The 19,188-nt window shown below is 40.8% G+C and overlaps 1 protein-coding gene across 2 annotated transcripts in view; it reads left to right on the top strand.

The window, feature by feature from the left end:
* The first annotated feature begins 3,554 nt into the window (after positions 1–3,554).
* The window catches only part of STAMBPL1 (STAM binding protein like 1), a 30,317-nt gene continuing 14,683 nt past the window's right edge, over positions 3,555–19,188 (top strand). For both annotated transcript variants that reach the window (XM_063132918.1, XM_063132917.1), the window contains exons 1-3: positions 3,555–3,727; positions 15,077–15,157; positions 16,394–16,611. In XM_063132918.1, the coding sequence (XP_062988988.1) occupies positions 3,725–3,727; positions 15,077–15,157; positions 16,394–16,611 (302 nt within the window). In that variant the 5' untranslated portion in view covers positions 3,555–3,724. The remainder of the gene's footprint in view (positions 3,728–15,076; positions 15,158–16,393; positions 16,612–19,188) is intronic.

Below are 19,188 nucleotides of genomic sequence, written 5' to 3'. Positions count from 1 at the left end.
GAGTTGCAGGGCTTTTTTCTGTCTAAACATGCAGAGGATTGCACCTTTAAAGACCAGAATACATCAGTGATCAGGTGTGGGGGTTTTTGTTTTCTGATTTCTGCTGGTTTGAACTGTCAAAAAGAATTTGACAGACTGTGGCATTATAATATATCCTCCCAGTCCGACCACAATTGTGAAGCAAAGTAGCCAGAAATATCCTTGCTTTCAAAATTGCAACATCCCATCCATGGTAAGGAAGATAAACGTAGGCTGCTACACTTCAGGATATATTGTACACAGTTTGTGAAAAGTGTATAAACATATCCTTGGACATTGTGGTAAGTTGTTGAAATGGGACTGCAGTGAACAAGCGAAATAAGAGAGCAATGCAGTAAGATCCACAATAGCCTCACTTAATACAACAAGTTAACAGTGGAACAAGTGATCTTTGAGTGGCAGATTTGGACTTGCTTTCAGACTGTAAACCATCTAATAAGATAGGTGCATCAAACAATGCTACACATGACAACTATTATCTCTTCCAGATTTCTGTCCATTGTGCAATTGTTCATGGAAACTCTAGACACCACAGAAGTGAAGAAATAAATTTTATTTTAAAGAAAACAGTTTGAAATTAAAAAGTAGGGAAAAAGAAGGACACCAAACAGTAGTAAGAGCTATGGCTGCAGGTGAATGAAGTGTGTGTGTGTGTGAGAGAGAGAGAGAGAGAGAGTGAGAGAGAGAGAAAGAGAGAGAGAGAGAGGATGAGGAAAGAGAAGGCTACATTGTTTTGCAAAGATATGATACAGCAAAAAACCCTCCCTGCATTTACTGCCTTCTTGCCAGAAAAGCAGCACTACGGGGCATAAGGAACAAACATTCTACCCATCACCATCTACAGTCAATTAGGTGATGTTGAATGGCTTCCCCTCCCAGCAGGGGGGGAGAGGATATGGGTGGGGCATGGGTATTTATTGCGCAAACATTGAGGAAACTTAGCCAGCAGATAGTATTTATTACCTTTCAGAATACAAACTCTTTATGGGTAGGGAAATCGGTATAGCAAGTGAGAGTGTAAGAGGAGAGGAAATTGTGTGCACCTTTTGTCACAGGGTCAAAGTGTTCACTTGATGCCCCAGAGCTAGAGAATGTTCCACGTGGATCAGGCTCTTCAATGCTATAATCATGTGGCTTCCTGTGAATGTGGTGACTGAAACTGCCACTGATTTCCATGATAGTGGTTGCATTTTTTTCAACCTGCTAACAACAGGAATTGCTCCCAAGCTGAGATGGCTGCACATCTGTGAACAAGCCAAATGCCATGTCACATCTTCCATGTGAATGGATTCCCTGGAAGAGTGTCAGGTTTCCCAGTCCCTCAGGTAAGCACACATTCTGGCAAACTGACATGGGACACCCAAATCAGTGAAACTTCTTTACTGCAAGAAGTCACATGGCAAAAGCTTAATGGTTACACAGTTCAGAAATCATATAGCTGATGGTCGGTAGCTTTAGGGCTCCAGTACACCTATTTCCCCCCTCCCCCTGGCTTTCCTCCACGATTTCCACCTCCATTTCATTAGTGAATCAAGCTAATGGTCCTTTTCATGTATGTTTGTGGTATTGACACTGTACTAGTAAAATCTCCTTTCGCTTGTTTGCTCTCCTACACCACTTCGCCCTGCCCTGCCCCTTCTCATTCCCCCTCCAGTTCATTGGCTCTTGTCATTCAACTGAGTCAGCACAAGCCCGTTCATTTGACATGGCATGCTGGAGGAGAACCACCCCACCCTCCTCTTTCATCAGCAAGACATCCCTTGAAAGCACACACACACACACCCAGCAAAGGACATAGCGCGAGGGCGTGGAAGGGCGCTTTAATCCCACATGGAGGAAATAAACCAGACTTTCCCTGCTCTAGGAAAACACAGAAAATGGAGGAGAAGAGGCTGCAGGGCAGGCACGACTTCATATTTATTTATTGTTTTATACTGTATGTTTTTATCTGTATGCTGCTCTGAGATCTTAATGATATAGGGTGGGATATAAATGTTTTAAATAAATAAATACTGTGAGTACTGCACTGCAAATCGGCAAACCAGGCATGACGAGAGTGTGATAAAACACTAGTGTGATGGAGCCCATAGGCTCCAAGAAATTCCAGAACTGTCAAAAGCTAATCACTGAAACCATGACTAAGATCCTCATCAATGTGATTTCCCTGTTGCCATCTCCACAGTTCCGAACACAAGGGAATGGCCAATCCATATACAGGTTCCAAACGCCAACAAGGAATGTCAACGATTCCTGGCATGATTCCTCAATTAAAGGGACAAATTCTTGAAAGGCCTAAACAAAACCACACCCACAGAGAGTTAGTCCAACTTTGAATATCCAGGCTTCATGGAAGAGGCCTATCAAGACCAAGGAAAGAGTAAACTCACAGATGCAAGGAGTCCAATGCCTCTGCTTTCACATTGGCATCTCCACACTGCATGACTCCAGGAAGAGGAAAGCCCAAAAGTCGTAGATCAAACCCAGTCTGCCGGCAAACAATCCACAGCAAATGAGAATTCAAGTCTATGAAAAGTCTCACAGTATTTTTCATGGCAAGTCTCGTAGATGGGTATCTTAGAATTTTTAGGGGTAAAAAAGTCCTACAACTCCCAACTCTAAATGTCTGGCTGTAGCATGCTGGGAGTTGTAGGACATTGTTCTATCTAAACATGCATAGGATTGCACTGTTAATCTTCTTCTGTTGCCAATGTTCCTAAACCTTAACATTACCTCTCCAAGAATGCCTTCACCTACACCATTGCTGTAGGCATGTGGGCCAGGCTACTTTATAGATGGGTTACATCAAGAATAAGCAACCTGTGGCACAGGTGCCATAAATTTGTGTGTGTGATTGCTATTTTATCCTGATGGACGTGGTTGGAAGTCAGGTTATAATAAAAGAAGAAATGGCAAGTGGCACGGGCAGACGTTTCTGCCACAGACTGGCAGACCTTTGCCCATGCTATGGCACTGGCCGAATCACGTGTGTACTCCAGCCTGCCTCTCACCCTCTACTATACTGTGTCCCTGCTTATCTCAGTAGACTGTTAGCAAAGCCACACCAAGATAGGGGGATACTGCACTGCGTAGCGAACGTGTTGTAGGCGCACTAGGGTGGGTACTATCTCATGATAGTCTCACGCTCTGGACTTGGCATGTGCGGCCCTTGCCGGAAAGTTTTGCTAACACGCCGAGGTCACCAAAGATCGGGGCTGTTGCAAGGGGAAGAAAACAGCAGGCGGCTTTGCGCTCGCGTGCACGCCGCTCCACCGTCCCCAGCTGTTCGTTCCGTTTCCCCCGAGGTGGGCCTGCCTTTTGCCCCACCCCACCGCCGCTATGGCGGGGTGAGCGCGAGCCCGCACGTGGCGCCACCCCATCGCCTTGCTGAGGAGAGAAACGGAGACGTTCTTCGCGGCGGCGGCGCTTTGCTTGAGAAACGAAAGCGGCGTGTGAGGAGAAATTAGCGCGCGCCGTCCCTGGCGGCTGGTCACAGATTAGGGGAGGTGGAGGAGGAGAGCTGAGGCGAGCGGCGTGCGGCTGCTGGGCCAGGCTCGGCCCCCTTCTCATTGTTTGCTATTGTAGGCGCAGCGAGCAGCAGCTTTTTCTAGCAAAAACCCCAGGCAGGCAAACAGCCTGCTTCTCCGCACCGACGCGAGACTGGGCAGCCCCGCGCAGCAATGGCTTTATGGTAAGCGAGCCTCAGGGCGCCGCTGGCCTCCTGTTTGTCTACTACCTTTCTTGGGCGAGAGAGATGGGAGGCAGAGAGACCGAACCGGCTCTGCTGCAGAGATGCCGCCTTGAAAGGCGGGGAGGCAGAGGGGAGGGGGCAGTTGTTGCGGGGAACCACCCGGGGTGGGGGGCACCTGGCTCCATCGTGTCCTGCTGAGCTTCCCAGGGGGGTGGGGGGCATCTGGCAGGCTGGTGCTGGAAGCAGCAAGAACAGTTCTCAGCGGTTTGGGGAGGCTAAACTCCAGGGCACAAAATAGTGGCTTTTTATGGCTTGCAGGGGAGGGGGTGGGGCATCCAGAAATGCGAAACCCTATTATTATCATTGTTATTGTTATTCCTAGTTTTGGGGAAATGATGTGGTCAGATCAAAAATGAGAAGGGATGGGGAGCCTGGGGAGCAGGAAGATCTGTTCTCTAGGGCTGTGCCTGCCTGACAGAATGCTTCCCCCACTGCCATTATATTTCCTAGAGCAGCTCCGCTTGGAAAACACTTTGTGATTTAAAACAAAAAAAGCTGCTACTGGTTCTGTGATGCGGAATAAAACAGCAAACGAGGGGAACCCCTTTAAAATGGGATATAGCTGAAAAACCAGCTTGCAATAGCTGCCGGGGGGGGGGGGGGGCTCATGTTGGAAAGTAATTTTGCTCCTTGGAAAAGAGTGCTTATTTCAGATCATAACATTTCCCAGAGGCAGCCTTCTAGAACCCCACCTCCACTTTCAAATCAGTGAAACTGCATAGACCAGGCTCCACAGCTCCCTTAGATATCCCACCCGGCACATTCCACCACATGGGGATTGAGCTACACTAGTGCTTTCCTTTTTCCTTTACTGGAAAGTGCTGCCTGCCACCAGGGTTGTGCTGCATCTCTGCTTCAGGTCATTCTTCATCTCACAACTGCAGCTTTCTCTTTGCCTGCCCTCAGCAATTTCACCGCTATGTTATTGATCTCAAAAGGATTTGTGGTTTCCATCATTACAGCATTGAATGCAATGCAAATGCCTTCTGAAACAAAAAGCAATAAGGTTAATACATAAAGTGGCACTAAGAAGATGTCAGGAAGGATATTTGACTGGAAGGCCATGTTGCAAACATCTTGTCACAAAATAGCATTTTATTTTATTTTATTTGCTTGCAAGGGTTATGTATGGCCTTCATAATTTATATTGGCATTGTATTTTGAGAGTGCTAATGTCAGGATTGTGATTGTAAATCCAGAAGTGATTGGTACAGTGAAGAATATATTTTGGCCTCATAATTGCTCTTGCTCAGTTGTCATTTTATCAGTAACATATAAATAACATTGCCAGAATGTGAAGAAAGAAGGGAAGAAGTAATGCTTATGTGTAATTCTACTGGCTACAATCTTGGATTGCCCTTCGTTAAATAAAGATTAACCCAAACCAAACATCAACTTGCAATGCTGTGTTTTCATAGGCTAAATAAATGTAAATGTGATTTTATTTTAAAATATCACATGGAAGGATTTGAAGCATTTCTGGACTCAATCTCACAAACAAGGATAATTCATATGATTAGTGATTAATGTGATTATAGGAATGGAACAGATCTTGAGGCAGATCATCACCTTGAAAAATTCAAGGTGAAAGGTGACATCAACTCTTAGGCTGCAAAGGATGTTGCCAGGCAGCTACAGTTATAGAAATCGTAAAACTGAGTTCTAGTGATAAAAGGTTTACGTTGTTGACATTGTTGAGCATAGTGGGTATTTGTGTTACTACTTTTTGTTTCTCACCTGACTCATTAGAAACATAAAGCTGAATGTTACAATGATCTGCTCCTGTCCAATAAAACATTCTGTGTTCTAAAAAACAAAACAAAAAACCAACCTTGTATTTTAAACTATATCTGTTTATTTTCAGTAAATATGGTATTATTTAGTGCCAGGCAACATTTTAGGATTATAACAAATTGGTATCCCAGTTTTAATTGTGTTCACTTAAAAACAACTCCCTTATTTCAGTGCAGCTTGGGGCCAAGTTACTCAGCTGAATCAGTGCACTGAGAACATGGGTTTAGTGGATTTTGGCAGAGTTTGTATCTGATGGAAGGGCTGAGTCACACAACCCCCTCAGCATGCTGCCATCCCTAGAAAATATCCAGCCTATGATGAGTTGACTGAAGAGAGCTATATAGCTCCTGCTGGCATGTGCTAAGTCCAGCACAGAAAGTTATTTTGCATGTCACTACAACCAGAAGTAATTGTGGACCCTTGGTATTCTGCATGCCAGTTGCAATCCCACAACATCCTCCTGTCTTCCTCGCCTCCCAACCTATTCATGCATTAACTTGTCTCACTGATTTTAGTGGAGCAAGTGCAACTATCTTTGTCTGGATTGGGTGTATTCTCCAATATTTTTAGATTTTGTTTTATGAAATGCTAGATTATACAATTTAACAAGGTGGTATATGCACAAAAGCAGAGTTCACGAGTACATCCCCTGCTGGACTGAAGGGCTTTGTGCAATTCCTGACACTGATTTAGGAATTGTTCAAAACACTCACTTAGAAGAGAAGGTGAATAGAATACATTCTCTTCTTACTTCCTGTTTCTTATTGTGAAGAAGCAGAGCTGGGACAAACCCTCCTGAGCAGGCAATGTGTATTGTTGAACTTTACAGTGCAGCCATATGGTGGGGGCTAGGTGCATGCAAAAATGTGCAGCAGTGCATGAACAGCATCCATCTGTGCATGCATATATCTGGACATGGGTTATATTTTGAACATGGCTCAAAAATTGCATGCATTCAGGTATTTGATGATGATGATGATGATGATTATATAAGCCTCCTCCTTTCTTTTTTATCCTCACAATAACAACCCTGTGAGATAGGTTGAACTGAGAGTCTGCGACTGGCCCAAAGTCACCCAGTGGGTTTCCATGGCTGAGTGGGGACTAGAATCTGGATCTCCTGACTCTCAGTCCAACACTTTAGCCACTACACCACACTGGCTCTTGAATATTTATATCTATAAGTTAAAAGCAAATCATATTTAATTGGTTGATAAATCTATGTGTCTTAGTAAAAGAAAAATGGCAGTAACTGTTGGGTTGAAGTTCCTTTCTGAGTATCGTAAAAGTTAAAGACTATCAGTGTGAAGTATTCGATAGAATGTTGGACTTTGATGAAGGAAATTCTGGGTTCAAATTCCTGCTGGAACTATACAGCTCACTGGGTGACTTTGGACCAGTCACTCTTTCTCAAAGTAATCTGCCTTGTGGGGATAAAGTGGAGTAATTTTCAGGTATGTTATCCTGGGCTCTTTTGTGGAAGACTGGAATATAAATTAGATCAATTTTCAATGATCTGATACTATATATGTGTATATATATATATATATATATATATATATATATATATATATATATATATATGGACTGCCTTACTGTTCACTTTAAAATGAGGGAGGGGTTTAACTAGAAAGTCTTTCCCCCTTTTTCTTTTACAAAGGTCATGCTACATTTGTGATGTGGTTGAAAATTGTCTAACATATTCACCAATATCTTTATTTGTTTAAATCCTATTGCTCACATGTATTATATAAGAGGACACTTCATTCTGCTAGCTGTGAGTTGATTAGGAACATCTTGGAATAATTGGATGCTTAGAACAATCATGCCAATTTAACTTTGAGTGCAATCCTATGCATGCTTAGACAGAAAAAAGCCCTACAATTCCAACGTGGCTGGCTGTGGAATGCTGGGAGTTGTAGTACTTTTTTGTGCCTAAACATGCTTAGGATTATGCCCTTAATGAAGTGATTAGCAAATAAGCTTATTGAAATCAATTATTTCCAGAGAGTGGACAGTCACTTTTCTTTGCTATTTTTATTATGACTGGGCAAAAGTCAGCTTTGAAAATCAGTGGGAAAGCCTTTGCATTATGATTGAGGTAGCATTCAGCATTATATTCTCTACTCATGATTCTGCAACCATGGTAACCTCAGATATAACTAGAGATGTGAAGGCCCCCAAAAGAATGAAAAATTCAGATTTTTTTTCCCATTCCCCCCCCCCCCCGCCAAAGACTCCCTATCGAAAAATTGGGGGGGGGGATGAAAAAATGGGTTGTGGAATGTTTTATTTTAACATGATGAATAAAATGTTTAAGACAAGGTGTTCATATATTTCTCCAAATGATTTCTAAAAACTATGTACAGTATCAGATTATTACATTTTCCATGCACTGAGAACAAGCAAATCCTAGGTTGCAAACTTAGACTACAACTCTCAAATGCAAGAGCAAGATGCATTTTTACCTCTAGGGGACACTGCCAATAAAGCAGAGACTGAAACTAATAGTGATAGCTATAGCTCAGGAAATGAGTCTGATTAAATTTCTTGCGTATTCATTGAATCCTGGTGTCGTCGTGTCCCCCCCCCCCCCCGGCTTTTCTCAGTGGAGGACTAGTGGAGACATAAATCATTTTCTTTGTTACTAATGTTGATGGTTTCTTCTGGTTTTTTGTTTGTTTTTTAATTGTTTTTTTACTGCTCCTCATAAACTGGCAAAGCCAAAGAGTTTCCTTACAGTTCAGGAGCTTGTGGCTCCATTTGTTACAAAAATAGTAAACATTTTAAAAAGTAAATTCAATTTGTAATAATCGTTTGAATACATTGTACCAAATGTAATAATTTTATGCCGAATCAACTTGTACATAATTACATTTTATGTTCCTAAAGTAACAAAGTGACTTTCAATCTGTAAAAAGTGCTAATATTTCAACTTTTCAGTTTTTCTGAAAATTTCCACACACACCCCGAGAAAAACAGGGGGAAACCATTTTTTCCATAGCTTTGAAATTTATGGAAATTTTACATCTCTAGATATAACTACTTGACTTCTGAAGGATCTGGAAGATCAGTTTCATTATGATTATGTACACAGTTTCCCCTATCCTTTATGTTGATTAAGCTAAGCTAAGAGAGCAACCAAAAGTAATGAATATTATAAATGAATTCCACCAAAGGAGTTTTCCCTCTGACCATTCAAATGCATAATGAAAATTAAACCTTCACCAAGTTACCAGTTTATTAAATTTTATTTAGGTTTTGGCTACAGAGATTTCTTAATGCTGGTGTTACTGCTTTTAAATTATATATTGTTTTAACTTTGTTCATGTTTAATTTGTTTTTAACTGCATATTTATTGTTTTATACTGTATGCTTTTATCTGTACGCCACTCTGAGATCTTAATGATATCGGGTGGGATACAAATGTTTTAAATAAATAGATAAATTACTGCTAGATAATATTTAACAGTGTTGCTAGGGTTGTGGGAATCCTGCAACAGTGGCAGGGCTGAGTTGGGTGTAGTTTCTTAAGAAAATAAACACTAAACTGCCAGGAAAAGCCCCACTTAAGTATCATAAAAGCCTGAGGCTTCTTCTAAACAGCGCTAAGTAGATAGAGGATGGTAGAATTAAGAATATATTTATTGGTCATTATTGTTAAAGCACGATCAGTGTTTATTGCTATTGCATAATCTACCAGTTTTCAAGCTTTCTACTTGAAAAACACATTAGTGTCTGCTGAGGAACACACTAAGGCAGGATCTACACTACTGCTTTAAAGCGCTTTATAACAGTTATAAAGCGCTTTAACTGCTTTAAAGCGCTATAAAACTGTTATAAAGCGCTTTAAAGCAATAGTGTAGATCCAGCCCCATTTTACACAGAGTACCTTAGAATACACATTACACATCTCTGTGTTGCAAGTGAAGATTAGTGGTGATGGGTAAACAGTCATTCAGAAGAGTGTGTCCACCATTGCTAATCTCATTAAGTACCCCTGACAAGGCTCTGCAAAATCCCATACTTTGCTACAGTTTAAGAACTGTAGTGCGACAATGGAATCAGCTACCTAGGGAGGTTGTGGGCTCTCCCACACTAGAGGCATTCAAGAGGCAGCTGGACAACTATCTGTCAGGGATGCTTTAGGGTGGATTCCTGCATTGAGCAGGGGGTTGGACTCGATGGCCTTGTAGGCCCCTTCCAACTCTGCTATTCTATGATTCTATGATTCTAACTATTTCTAGGCAATTGTCTTAGGGCATTCCCAGACATATTAACTCTAATGCAGTAGTTGCACAAATATAAAATAGCATGATATCCAATCCTCATTGTATTGTGGGAATGGGACAGAAATTTGTTATTAGCATTAAATTGATAACTAAGCACTGTATACAAAATGCTGCAGGGGGACAACTTTGCTACAGTTTATTCTGAAGAAAAATCTCTGTACTCTTTTGCAAAAGAGGGGGTTGGAGGAAACAGTGCTCAGGAAAACTTTCTCTAGGGCAACATTTTAAGGGGATGAAAGCAGCCACTTCAAGCATTCACCACCATCATGAAGTCGGAAATGAGCACCAAGAGAATAAATGTAATTGAATATCTTGTTGGTTTACAAGTTTGTTGGTTTGTTGATGGTGATGACTGAGAAAAAAGACAGATGAAAGGGTAATCCTTACTGAACAAACTGTGCTTTAAAAGTTACTAGAAAATGCAGGTGAGTGGAATCCATGCACACCTGGAGAACTAATAGTTTGATGCATATGTTATTTGTAGGGCTGGACCTCAGGTCACAACCTGCCAAATGGTGTTCCACCATAACAATGGGTGGCCCACGCACAATGATTCAAATATCTGACTTGGCCAATATTTTGATGAGTCAAATGCCAACCCAAATCTTGTTTCTCCCTAAATGTTGTCAGAATAGTCAGCCTCCTGTAGGACAATAGGCCGTGGGAGAACTTTGTTTCTTTTGCTATGATGATTTAATGGGTGGTGAACTTACCATGACAGATCTTTGTGGAGAACTCTTTAACTGGTCAGCATTTTCTCCACTATCAGAGTATTTAGCACAAGGGTCCCACCTTTTTAGAGCTACTGTGGGCACCAAAACAAAATGAATAATCAGTGGATTGCCACTTTGCCATCTACCTGTTGTGTCTATGGATCTTAGAATGCATCTTTTTCAGAAAAAAAAAATAAAAAAAAGTTTTGTGTCTATTGGACACTACAATGTCTCTTTAATAATTGATTGTCTAATTCAGCTAATTGCTGGCGGTGCAATACAGCTAATACTTCTTTTAAACATATGTTTTAGGAATGTCCAGTAGTTGCTTCTTTTGAGGGGGAGGGAATTATACAGATTTTATTTTACTGGAATAGTCGTTAATATTTGCTAATATGCATGCTCTTTTAAATTACTTACCAGCTTCATGGAAATGAACAAACAGTCAGCGTAACTGGATTTTCTGTGCCCTTTTGACAACTAAAAGATTGATATTACAACATTGGAAGGATAAATGCTTAATTGCTCTAATGCAATGAATTGAGAACATTATAACACTTTCAATATTTGAATGGGTGCCATATAGACACCACCGTCAGATGGATACTTCTTTGGATATTTGGTTCACATTTGTTGAAGCATATGTATAATTGCTAGAAGGTTTTATGCATTTCATACCAATCCATGTACATATATTTAAACAGAAAAAAATACAAATAATTCTGGGTGCCGGTGGGTACCACATTGGAAGCTTTTGTACTGGCGACATTGGAAGTGCCTACAGGCATTGGGGACCCCTGATTTAGACTATGGATGTTTGGTATTTGCATTATTTTGGATGAAACTGATACACACTTAGATAATTTGATAATGTCAGCTTTGTGATGGTAGAGTGATGCTAATTTAGAGCTGCTTTTGAAAATAATGTGTCAATTTATCGACACAGATGTCTTCTGTTTAGAAGAGAGATGATGTAAGTAGACTGTACTGGAAAGATCATTGCACAAATAGTCTATCCTTTGCCTCTCTTTTCCAAAGTAGCTACGCAGTCACTGCAAGTTTCATTGAAATGAAAAGGCTTGATTGCTGGTACTCTGCTTCTTTTGAAGGCTGATAGAAGATGGGTGCCTTTTCAAATGATTCTTCAAAAATGTTGTATACCTATTTTGCACAACCTACCTCCATAGTGCTTCCTTAGTGTCCTAATCTCTTCAGCTCTATATCAGAATATAGTTCCATGTGCCAGGATTTCTGTGGCTTTGTGAAGTCAAAACTAACATTTAACTCAGGTAATGCAAAAGCCAAAAAATGGAAATCCCCAACAGTGATGCCAAAAACCAAAGGCAAAAAAGGGGTAGAACAAAGGATGTCATTTATTATAATAAAATAAATCTGATGTGATGATCTGAATAGAGCCTAGGAGACTGAGGGATATGAAATAGAAGAGATACCTTGCGTTTTGTCTAATCACTCTGAGGAAGGACCCAAGGATTGGAAACGCATTGGATTTATTGTATCATAATAAATAACAGCATTTATTTATTTATTTATTAAATTTATATACCGACCCATAGCCGAAGCTCTCTGGACGGTTTACAAAAGTTAAAAACAGTGAACATTAAAAAGTATGCAAAATTTAAAACAACCAAAAATATAAAAACAACAGTATAAAACAACATCCATTTTAAACAACAACAATTCTGAGGTCCATTAAGAAACAAACAAACTTAGCATATGTTGTTAAATGCCTGGGAGAAGAGAAACGTCTTGACCTGGTGCCGAAAAGATAACAATGTTGGCACCAGGCGAGCCTCATTGGGGAGATCATTCCATAATTGCTCAACCCCTTTGCCTTTGGGTTTTTTGGGCATCATTGAGGTAGTGCACCACAAGCAAACCAAAACATTATCCTGACACAGCTGCATGGCTCCACAATACTATACTGATAACAGCGAATACCACTACATACAGCAGTAGCATTTTCAAATCCACTCCCCCAAATCTTGGAAGATTATTGAAGCACTTATTAATGGTTCAGTCAGAATCTACCACAAATTCATATTGGGGGTAAATGCTGGTGAATATTTATATAGCTGCCAGAATGGTTGGTAGATGTTTCCTTAATGGGAACTAATAGTTAGGAAATAGTTGAAGAGGTCTCTTGCGTGTTTTGAATAGGAAAGCCTCTGTATGCTGCCTCTTTTTGTGCTCTACTTGCATATTTGTAAATAAACCAAATATTACAAAAATGGCAGCCTTTAGTGTTCTCTTCCCCCAAAGGAAACAAGACCTAAGTAGTACTCTCCCTAAGCTTTCTCACTACTTGAGAACAGTGTCAATCTATAGCCCCACTAAAAGTCAACTAATAGCTCAGTGAATTTGAGCAAAGATATTTTATTTATTTATTTATTTATTTATTTATTACATTTCTATACCGCCCAATAGCCGGAGCTCTAATTGAGATCAAAGATATCAATTTTGCAGATGATCACACTGTTTGCATATGTTTATATTTAGTGGTCAGAAGATTTATAGGTAACATTTTCTGCCCTTCAGTTACCACTTCCTTTTCTTGTGCTTTGATTACAAATGTCACTTTTCACTCAGTTCTCTAAATCTGGGGCACAGGTGGTGGAACAAATGAGGCTTGAATACCCTACATTTTGTTTGCTTTCAGTGAGTCTGACTGGGGAGGGGGAAGGGTGCTTAGCTCAGAAAACTTACTTACAAAATGAGCATTCAACAGTTATTAATCCATAGTTGATAATTCAGGGATAGTTTACATGAGAAAGGAATTCAAGGCCAGATACAGGTTTCCATTTCAGTATTGAACGATGAATTACACCCACTAGGAGTAGTATTCCTACTACTCTTTATATGATGAAAGAAATTTGAATTCCAATAGGTAACTAAAGTGATTCAAAGGATATTAGTTTTGATATTTAGGAGGAGAAAAGTTGGTATTTAAAGTGGTGCTATGATGTCTTAAAGATTATTTTGGCCTTAACTAGACCTAAGGTTTATCCCGGGATCTTCCCGGGGTCATCCCTGTTCATGTAAATGACACACAGGATATCCCGGGGGCAGGCAGGGACAACCCTGGGATAAACCTTAGGTCTAGCTAAGGCCTCTGATTCTACTGGTGCCTTTTAATAGAAGATAAGGCTATTCGTGGAGGATAAGGCTATCAATCCTACTGTCTGTATGCTTCCTCCAGTATTGGAAGTAGTATGCCTATGCACACCAGTTGATGGGAAACATGGGCAAGAGTAGAGATGCTGGAAAATTTTCAGACAGGCTAAACTGAGTTCGGATTTCTAAGAATCCAACTGCAAAACCCTCTGTGGGTTTTGCAGGTCCCTAGGCTGTGTGAAGTCCATGGAATTCCAGAATTTATTTTGGTTTTTTTACTTTCCCCAGATTTACACTAATTCATTCTCAGGAAAATATGCACATTTCTGCTAAGGCATAGGCCATGCTGGAAAATATTTGTGGGGAAAAGTCAAATGGAATGGGACACACTATGTTAAATGTTATATAAATTATGCAAATTATTGTGAACTTTCTTATGGAATTATTTGTGTATTTTTCCGCATAATGGATTTTTTTTCCGAATCCACCTGTGAACAGACACCTGAACGAATGACACTGCACAATCCATGAAACACATGCAGGATGGATTTCACAAAATCCAGACCTCCCTAGCCAGAAGAGATGCAAGGACATGTGGGTTTCCCATGGGCAGCTGGCAGTCACCCTGAGAACAGAATGCTAGACTAGATGGGCTTTGGTCTGATCCAGTACAGCTTTTCTTATGTTCTTAATGGCTGTATCTCTACTTTAAAAAAAAGCAAGAATAGCAAAAGAAATAAAGCTTCCCCATGTGGTGCGCATTGTACATAACTGCTATTTGTTGTGAACTTTGGCTTTGGGCAGTATAGAAATGAAATGAAATGAATAAATCATGGAGTAAAACTGGGAACTTGGCTGTTAAGAAGTGGCATAATGACAAGGAGGGATCTCCTGTTAATGTACATTGTAGGATGAGGTGCAAACTCAGGCAGCAAATTTTGGACACCATTATATTTTTTTGTTTTTGTTTAATATACTAATTGTTTAAGAGCGACAAATTGTCAGCAATATAATTATAACTATTTTTGTAAAACGCGTGGTTATTAAGCTGTTTTTTCTTGTGTTGGGTAATGAACAAATTACTTTAATGGTGTGCACAGCCAGTGCTGTGGAAACCAGTCATACATTGTACCATTTTGTTTTTCTGTCTCAGGATCTATCAATCTCTGCAAGTATTTCATATTTCCAGAGACAAAATACTTCTTTGTTACAGTTGATGACAGAATAGTTGATGACAGATCATCAGTGTATTTCTTTGGAACATCTTTGTTGGCTAATAATTTGTGCATAAGACATCAGACCAGATTACTGTTGCTATTGAGCACTGTATGCTTTTTCCATTCTATTTTTGTGGCTAGATGGAAGGATTGGAAAGACGCAGTAAATGTGGTTTATCGACACAAAGTAACATGGAACAGCCATTCACTGTGAGTTCACTGGTAAGTAGTACTGAAGTCTGCTGCTTTATAATACGTGGAAAGCTACTAATCAGACAACATGTCTACCTGGATGGAGTGGATATTGGTTTGAGCACTGTTTTTTGTGAAGCTCAGAATATACTCTGGAACATATGGTCTAAATCTAGTGAATTTGCATACAAATTCAAGACGATTGTCTATGAATGCTATTTGTCTTATTTTTAAAAAAATCTACTTATCTTTATCTTCTAAACCATTGTAATGTGGCATCGTCACAGAGAGAATATCACTTCCCCATTCCGTTGGCTGCGGATGAAATGGAATTTCACTTCTGGGGCAAGGAAAACTTTGGAATGGTAGCATATTGTCATGCATTTTCATTGCTAGGCATAGATGGAAGAGAGGGGGGGCCCTGCTGTTTACTTAGGCTGACCATATGAAAAGGAGGACAGGGTTTCTGTATCTTTAACAGTTGTGAAGAAAAGGGAATTTCAGCAGGTGTCATTTGTATGCATGCAGCATCTGATGAAATTCCCTCTTCATCACAACACTTAAAGCTGCAGGAGCCCTGCCCTCTTTTGTATCTGGTCACTGTATTATAGCTCCTGTAGCTTTAACTGTTGTGATGAAGAGGGAATTTCACTAGGTGCTGAATGCAAACAAATGACTCTTGGTAGAACTCCCTTTTCTGTACAACTGTTAAAGATACAGCAGCCCTGTCCTCCTTTTTATATGGTCAGCCTATGTTTACTGCAGCAGCCCCCACCTCTCATTAGGTGTAATTTCATGTCACCCCTTTTATAAAGAAGGGGCAGCTAAGAGTGGTTTTAAACATGGTGACTGAAAGGTTTATGATTAAACTCCATTTGCATAAGTGCAATGTGAAATAAAATTAAAAACAACAGTGAAGTGCAACATAATGGGCATCAAAAGCACCTCACTGCTCATCAGTAGAAATAAGCTTTTGGGGAAATGTGGTTTTGGAGAGAGAGAGAGTGTGTGTGTGTGTGTGTGTGTGTGTGTGTGTGTGTATGAATGTGGTGCAGGAGCTGGGGGTTGTTTTACTGTAATTTCCCTCCATTCTTTGGTAATGGTTTTGAGGAAGCGTAATTAAAACTCCTAGAAGATTGCTAAAACCAGAGGTTGCAGCTGCTAATTGTAGCACAAGATTTCATTTGAATTTCTTGAATAAGTTTGTATGTGAGTAAAGATCAGTAACCAAAGTGAAATGCAAGTTTGTGATATCTGTTTTAACAGAAAAGGCTAGCAGCTATACCTGACCATACGGATGTTTCGTTGAGCCCAGAAGAGCGTGTACGTGCCTTAAGCAAGCTTGGTTGTAACATCACAATAAATGAAGACATTACACCACGCCGCTACTTTAGATCTGGAGTGGAGATGGAGCGGATGGCATCTGTATATCTGGAAGAAGGAAATCTTGAAAATGCCTTTGTTCTCTATAATAAGTTTATAACGTAAGAATGGGCCTGGGATTGTGGATATTGACCTGAAAAAATAAATCATTTCAATTTTTAGGAATGGCATTTCAACTATTCTAGTGGGGTGCTAGCAAATGATATTGACATGTCTAAAAAGTATGGGTTTTTCTAGATCACTGATGGGCAACTTTCAGGGATTGGGGTGACAGTACTCCCCCAGAGCCTCCTGGGGGCCACATACCCTGCTGCTGCTGGATACACTGCCACTGCTGAATTTGGTGTTACAGCAATAGGAGCAACCCTCCCTTACACACCTTGTTTACAAGCTGAATCGTGTTCCCTGGAGGCTTCTGGGAATGTGATTCTGGTTGAAAACAAGGAGCCTGATCAGGAAATAGATATTACAGCAAGCCTGAGGCTGTCATTAGAAACAGCAGTTGTGTCTTCTCTCCACAATTCCAAGGGTTACTCAATATTTGGAATAATGTAATCACACTACAAGTTTCAATAACTGAGCTCCACTTCATTAGTTGCTAGGTGTGAGGGGCACGGATATTCAAGAGCATGATGAGACACCATGCCATGCCTTCCTAACTTCATGGCCTCCAGATGTGTGGGAAGACAACCTCCATCATCCCCAGCCAACATGGGGATGGTGAAGGTTGTAGTCCAGTGCATGTAGAAGGCATCAGATTGGGGAAGGCTGCCCTAGATCTTGGCTGGGCATCTACTTGGTTTTTACTAGAACTCCCAAGATTCACCAATTCTCATGTAAAAGAAATACACTTTGAATTAAAGAATACAGGGCCTAGGAATTAATTTTGTGTACCAGAACTTAGGAGAGTTTAGAGTTGTTCCACACAAAAAATCCACGCCTGGCCATCTCATGTTTTCATTTCAACAGTATAATTTAGGGCAAAGGAGTGTGTGTTCCAACTCTAACAAACTAGAGTTCTTGGTTTGCATGTCATGCTAAATAACACAGTGATGGAGTGACTGGGCAGCATGCACCAGGTGCATTCACGATAAATCATTTAAAAAATAAATAAATAATATGCCATTTTGTTGTTGCTGTTGTTAAACAATTGGGAGTTAGAAATCCTTGCCAATCTACTGTAAATCTTCCAGTAGATAAATCCTAATCTACCTTCTGTCTACACAGCTTGATAGTGTAATCCAAACACAGCAGGGCCTGACTTCTCTCCTTTATTTGCGATCACGAAGGATCATCTGTAAGGGTTGTGGGAACAAGCAGTAGGCTGCTCCCATCAGAATAAATGACCAGTGATTGCTCCGTACTTTGCTGCCTTGTTCTGTGGAATTGGCTCCTGCCCCTGCCACTCTGTTGCTATAATGAGAGGTTGTAAAGACTCAGAAAAGTGCAAAGTGAGGGATGGATGCATAATGAGGCTGCCATTACATCTTCTCATAGTCCAGGTTAAGGTGGTCTTTTACATGGAGCCTTCCAAACTAAGGCTTCAGACTTGGGGCTCATCTACACCTGCAGCCCTTTGGGGAGTGACGATCATGGAGTTCTCCACTTCTGGGATTGTCCCTCAGGGGCCACACGCCAACGAGTTGTCCTGGAAGTAAAGAGGGACATTCCAGGCGCCATTATTAATATTTTTTTAAAAGAGGAGACAATTGTGCAGGCATGATCCTGCACAAAGGTAAGTTTTTTTTAAAAAAAAACCCAACTCGGCTCTGGAAGATGCCAATCGCCATCCCAAAATATGGCAAAAATGCTCGCTCCTGATGCCCATGGACAGCTCCCGTTTCCTAAGCCCTGCTACTCATGGGGAAGAGGGAGGATGAGCCACACTGCAGGCAGAACTCAGGATGGTCCGAAGACAGTGGGAAAAAATGGGGGGAAAGCAGTCCCAGCTATCACAGGAGAACTGAGTTCTCGTCCCCTGTTCACCCTAGGATCAGCTGTGCGTCATTTGGACGTGTAGGGATGATCTCATGACCACACTGGGATAAATGGCAGGTGTAGATTAGGTGCTAGTTTGAGAGCTTCTGCAGAGCTCTGATTTAATCTCATGAGTTGCATTTGAGTGTGGCTACATGTCTGAAAAAAATCCCCTACAACTCTATGATTCTATAATTTACATTGGCCTTTTTAGTTAATTCCTTTTATATATCTTCAAGGCAATCCCCCAATGCATACTTTGATAAACAGTGGCCAATGATGGTTATGAGTTTAATTCCAGTGAGCAGTCTTATCAATACAAAACAGCAGTATTTTCCTCCTAAGAAGGTAGGCAGGGAAGCCCTCCCAGCATTAAGCCAGTAAACCTGGTTGCCAGAATGTCTATCTCTGAGTCATTCATCCTGCTTTGCCCCCCCCCCCGAATGACTGACTGGAAGCCCACCGTGCCATTTATAAACGCCTTCCATGTATATGTGTTGCTGTTGCTCTTTCTCAATAGAATCTGTTTCTCTTTCCTAAACCCCACTCTTTTCCTTGACTTGTCATCTTCAGCAGGGTGCATTCATGGCTGCAAACAAGCTGCCTTCTTACCGTCCTCTCTTCCCCCAATCCCAGCTTATGTCCCAGAAGAGAAAGCAGAAGCCTTGCAGTAACACTCTTCAGACGCTCTTTCTATCTTA

Source organism: Elgaria multicarinata, chromosome 8 (assembly GCF_023053635.1).
Source record: "Elgaria multicarinata webbii isolate HBS135686 ecotype San Diego chromosome 8, rElgMul1.1.pri, whole genome shotgun sequence".
NCBI lineage: Eukaryota > Metazoa > Chordata > Lepidosauria > Squamata > Anguidae > Elgaria > Elgaria multicarinata.
The sequence above is the reverse complement of the archived record's forward strand: the minus strand, read 5'-3'. Positions and strand labels throughout refer to the sequence as shown.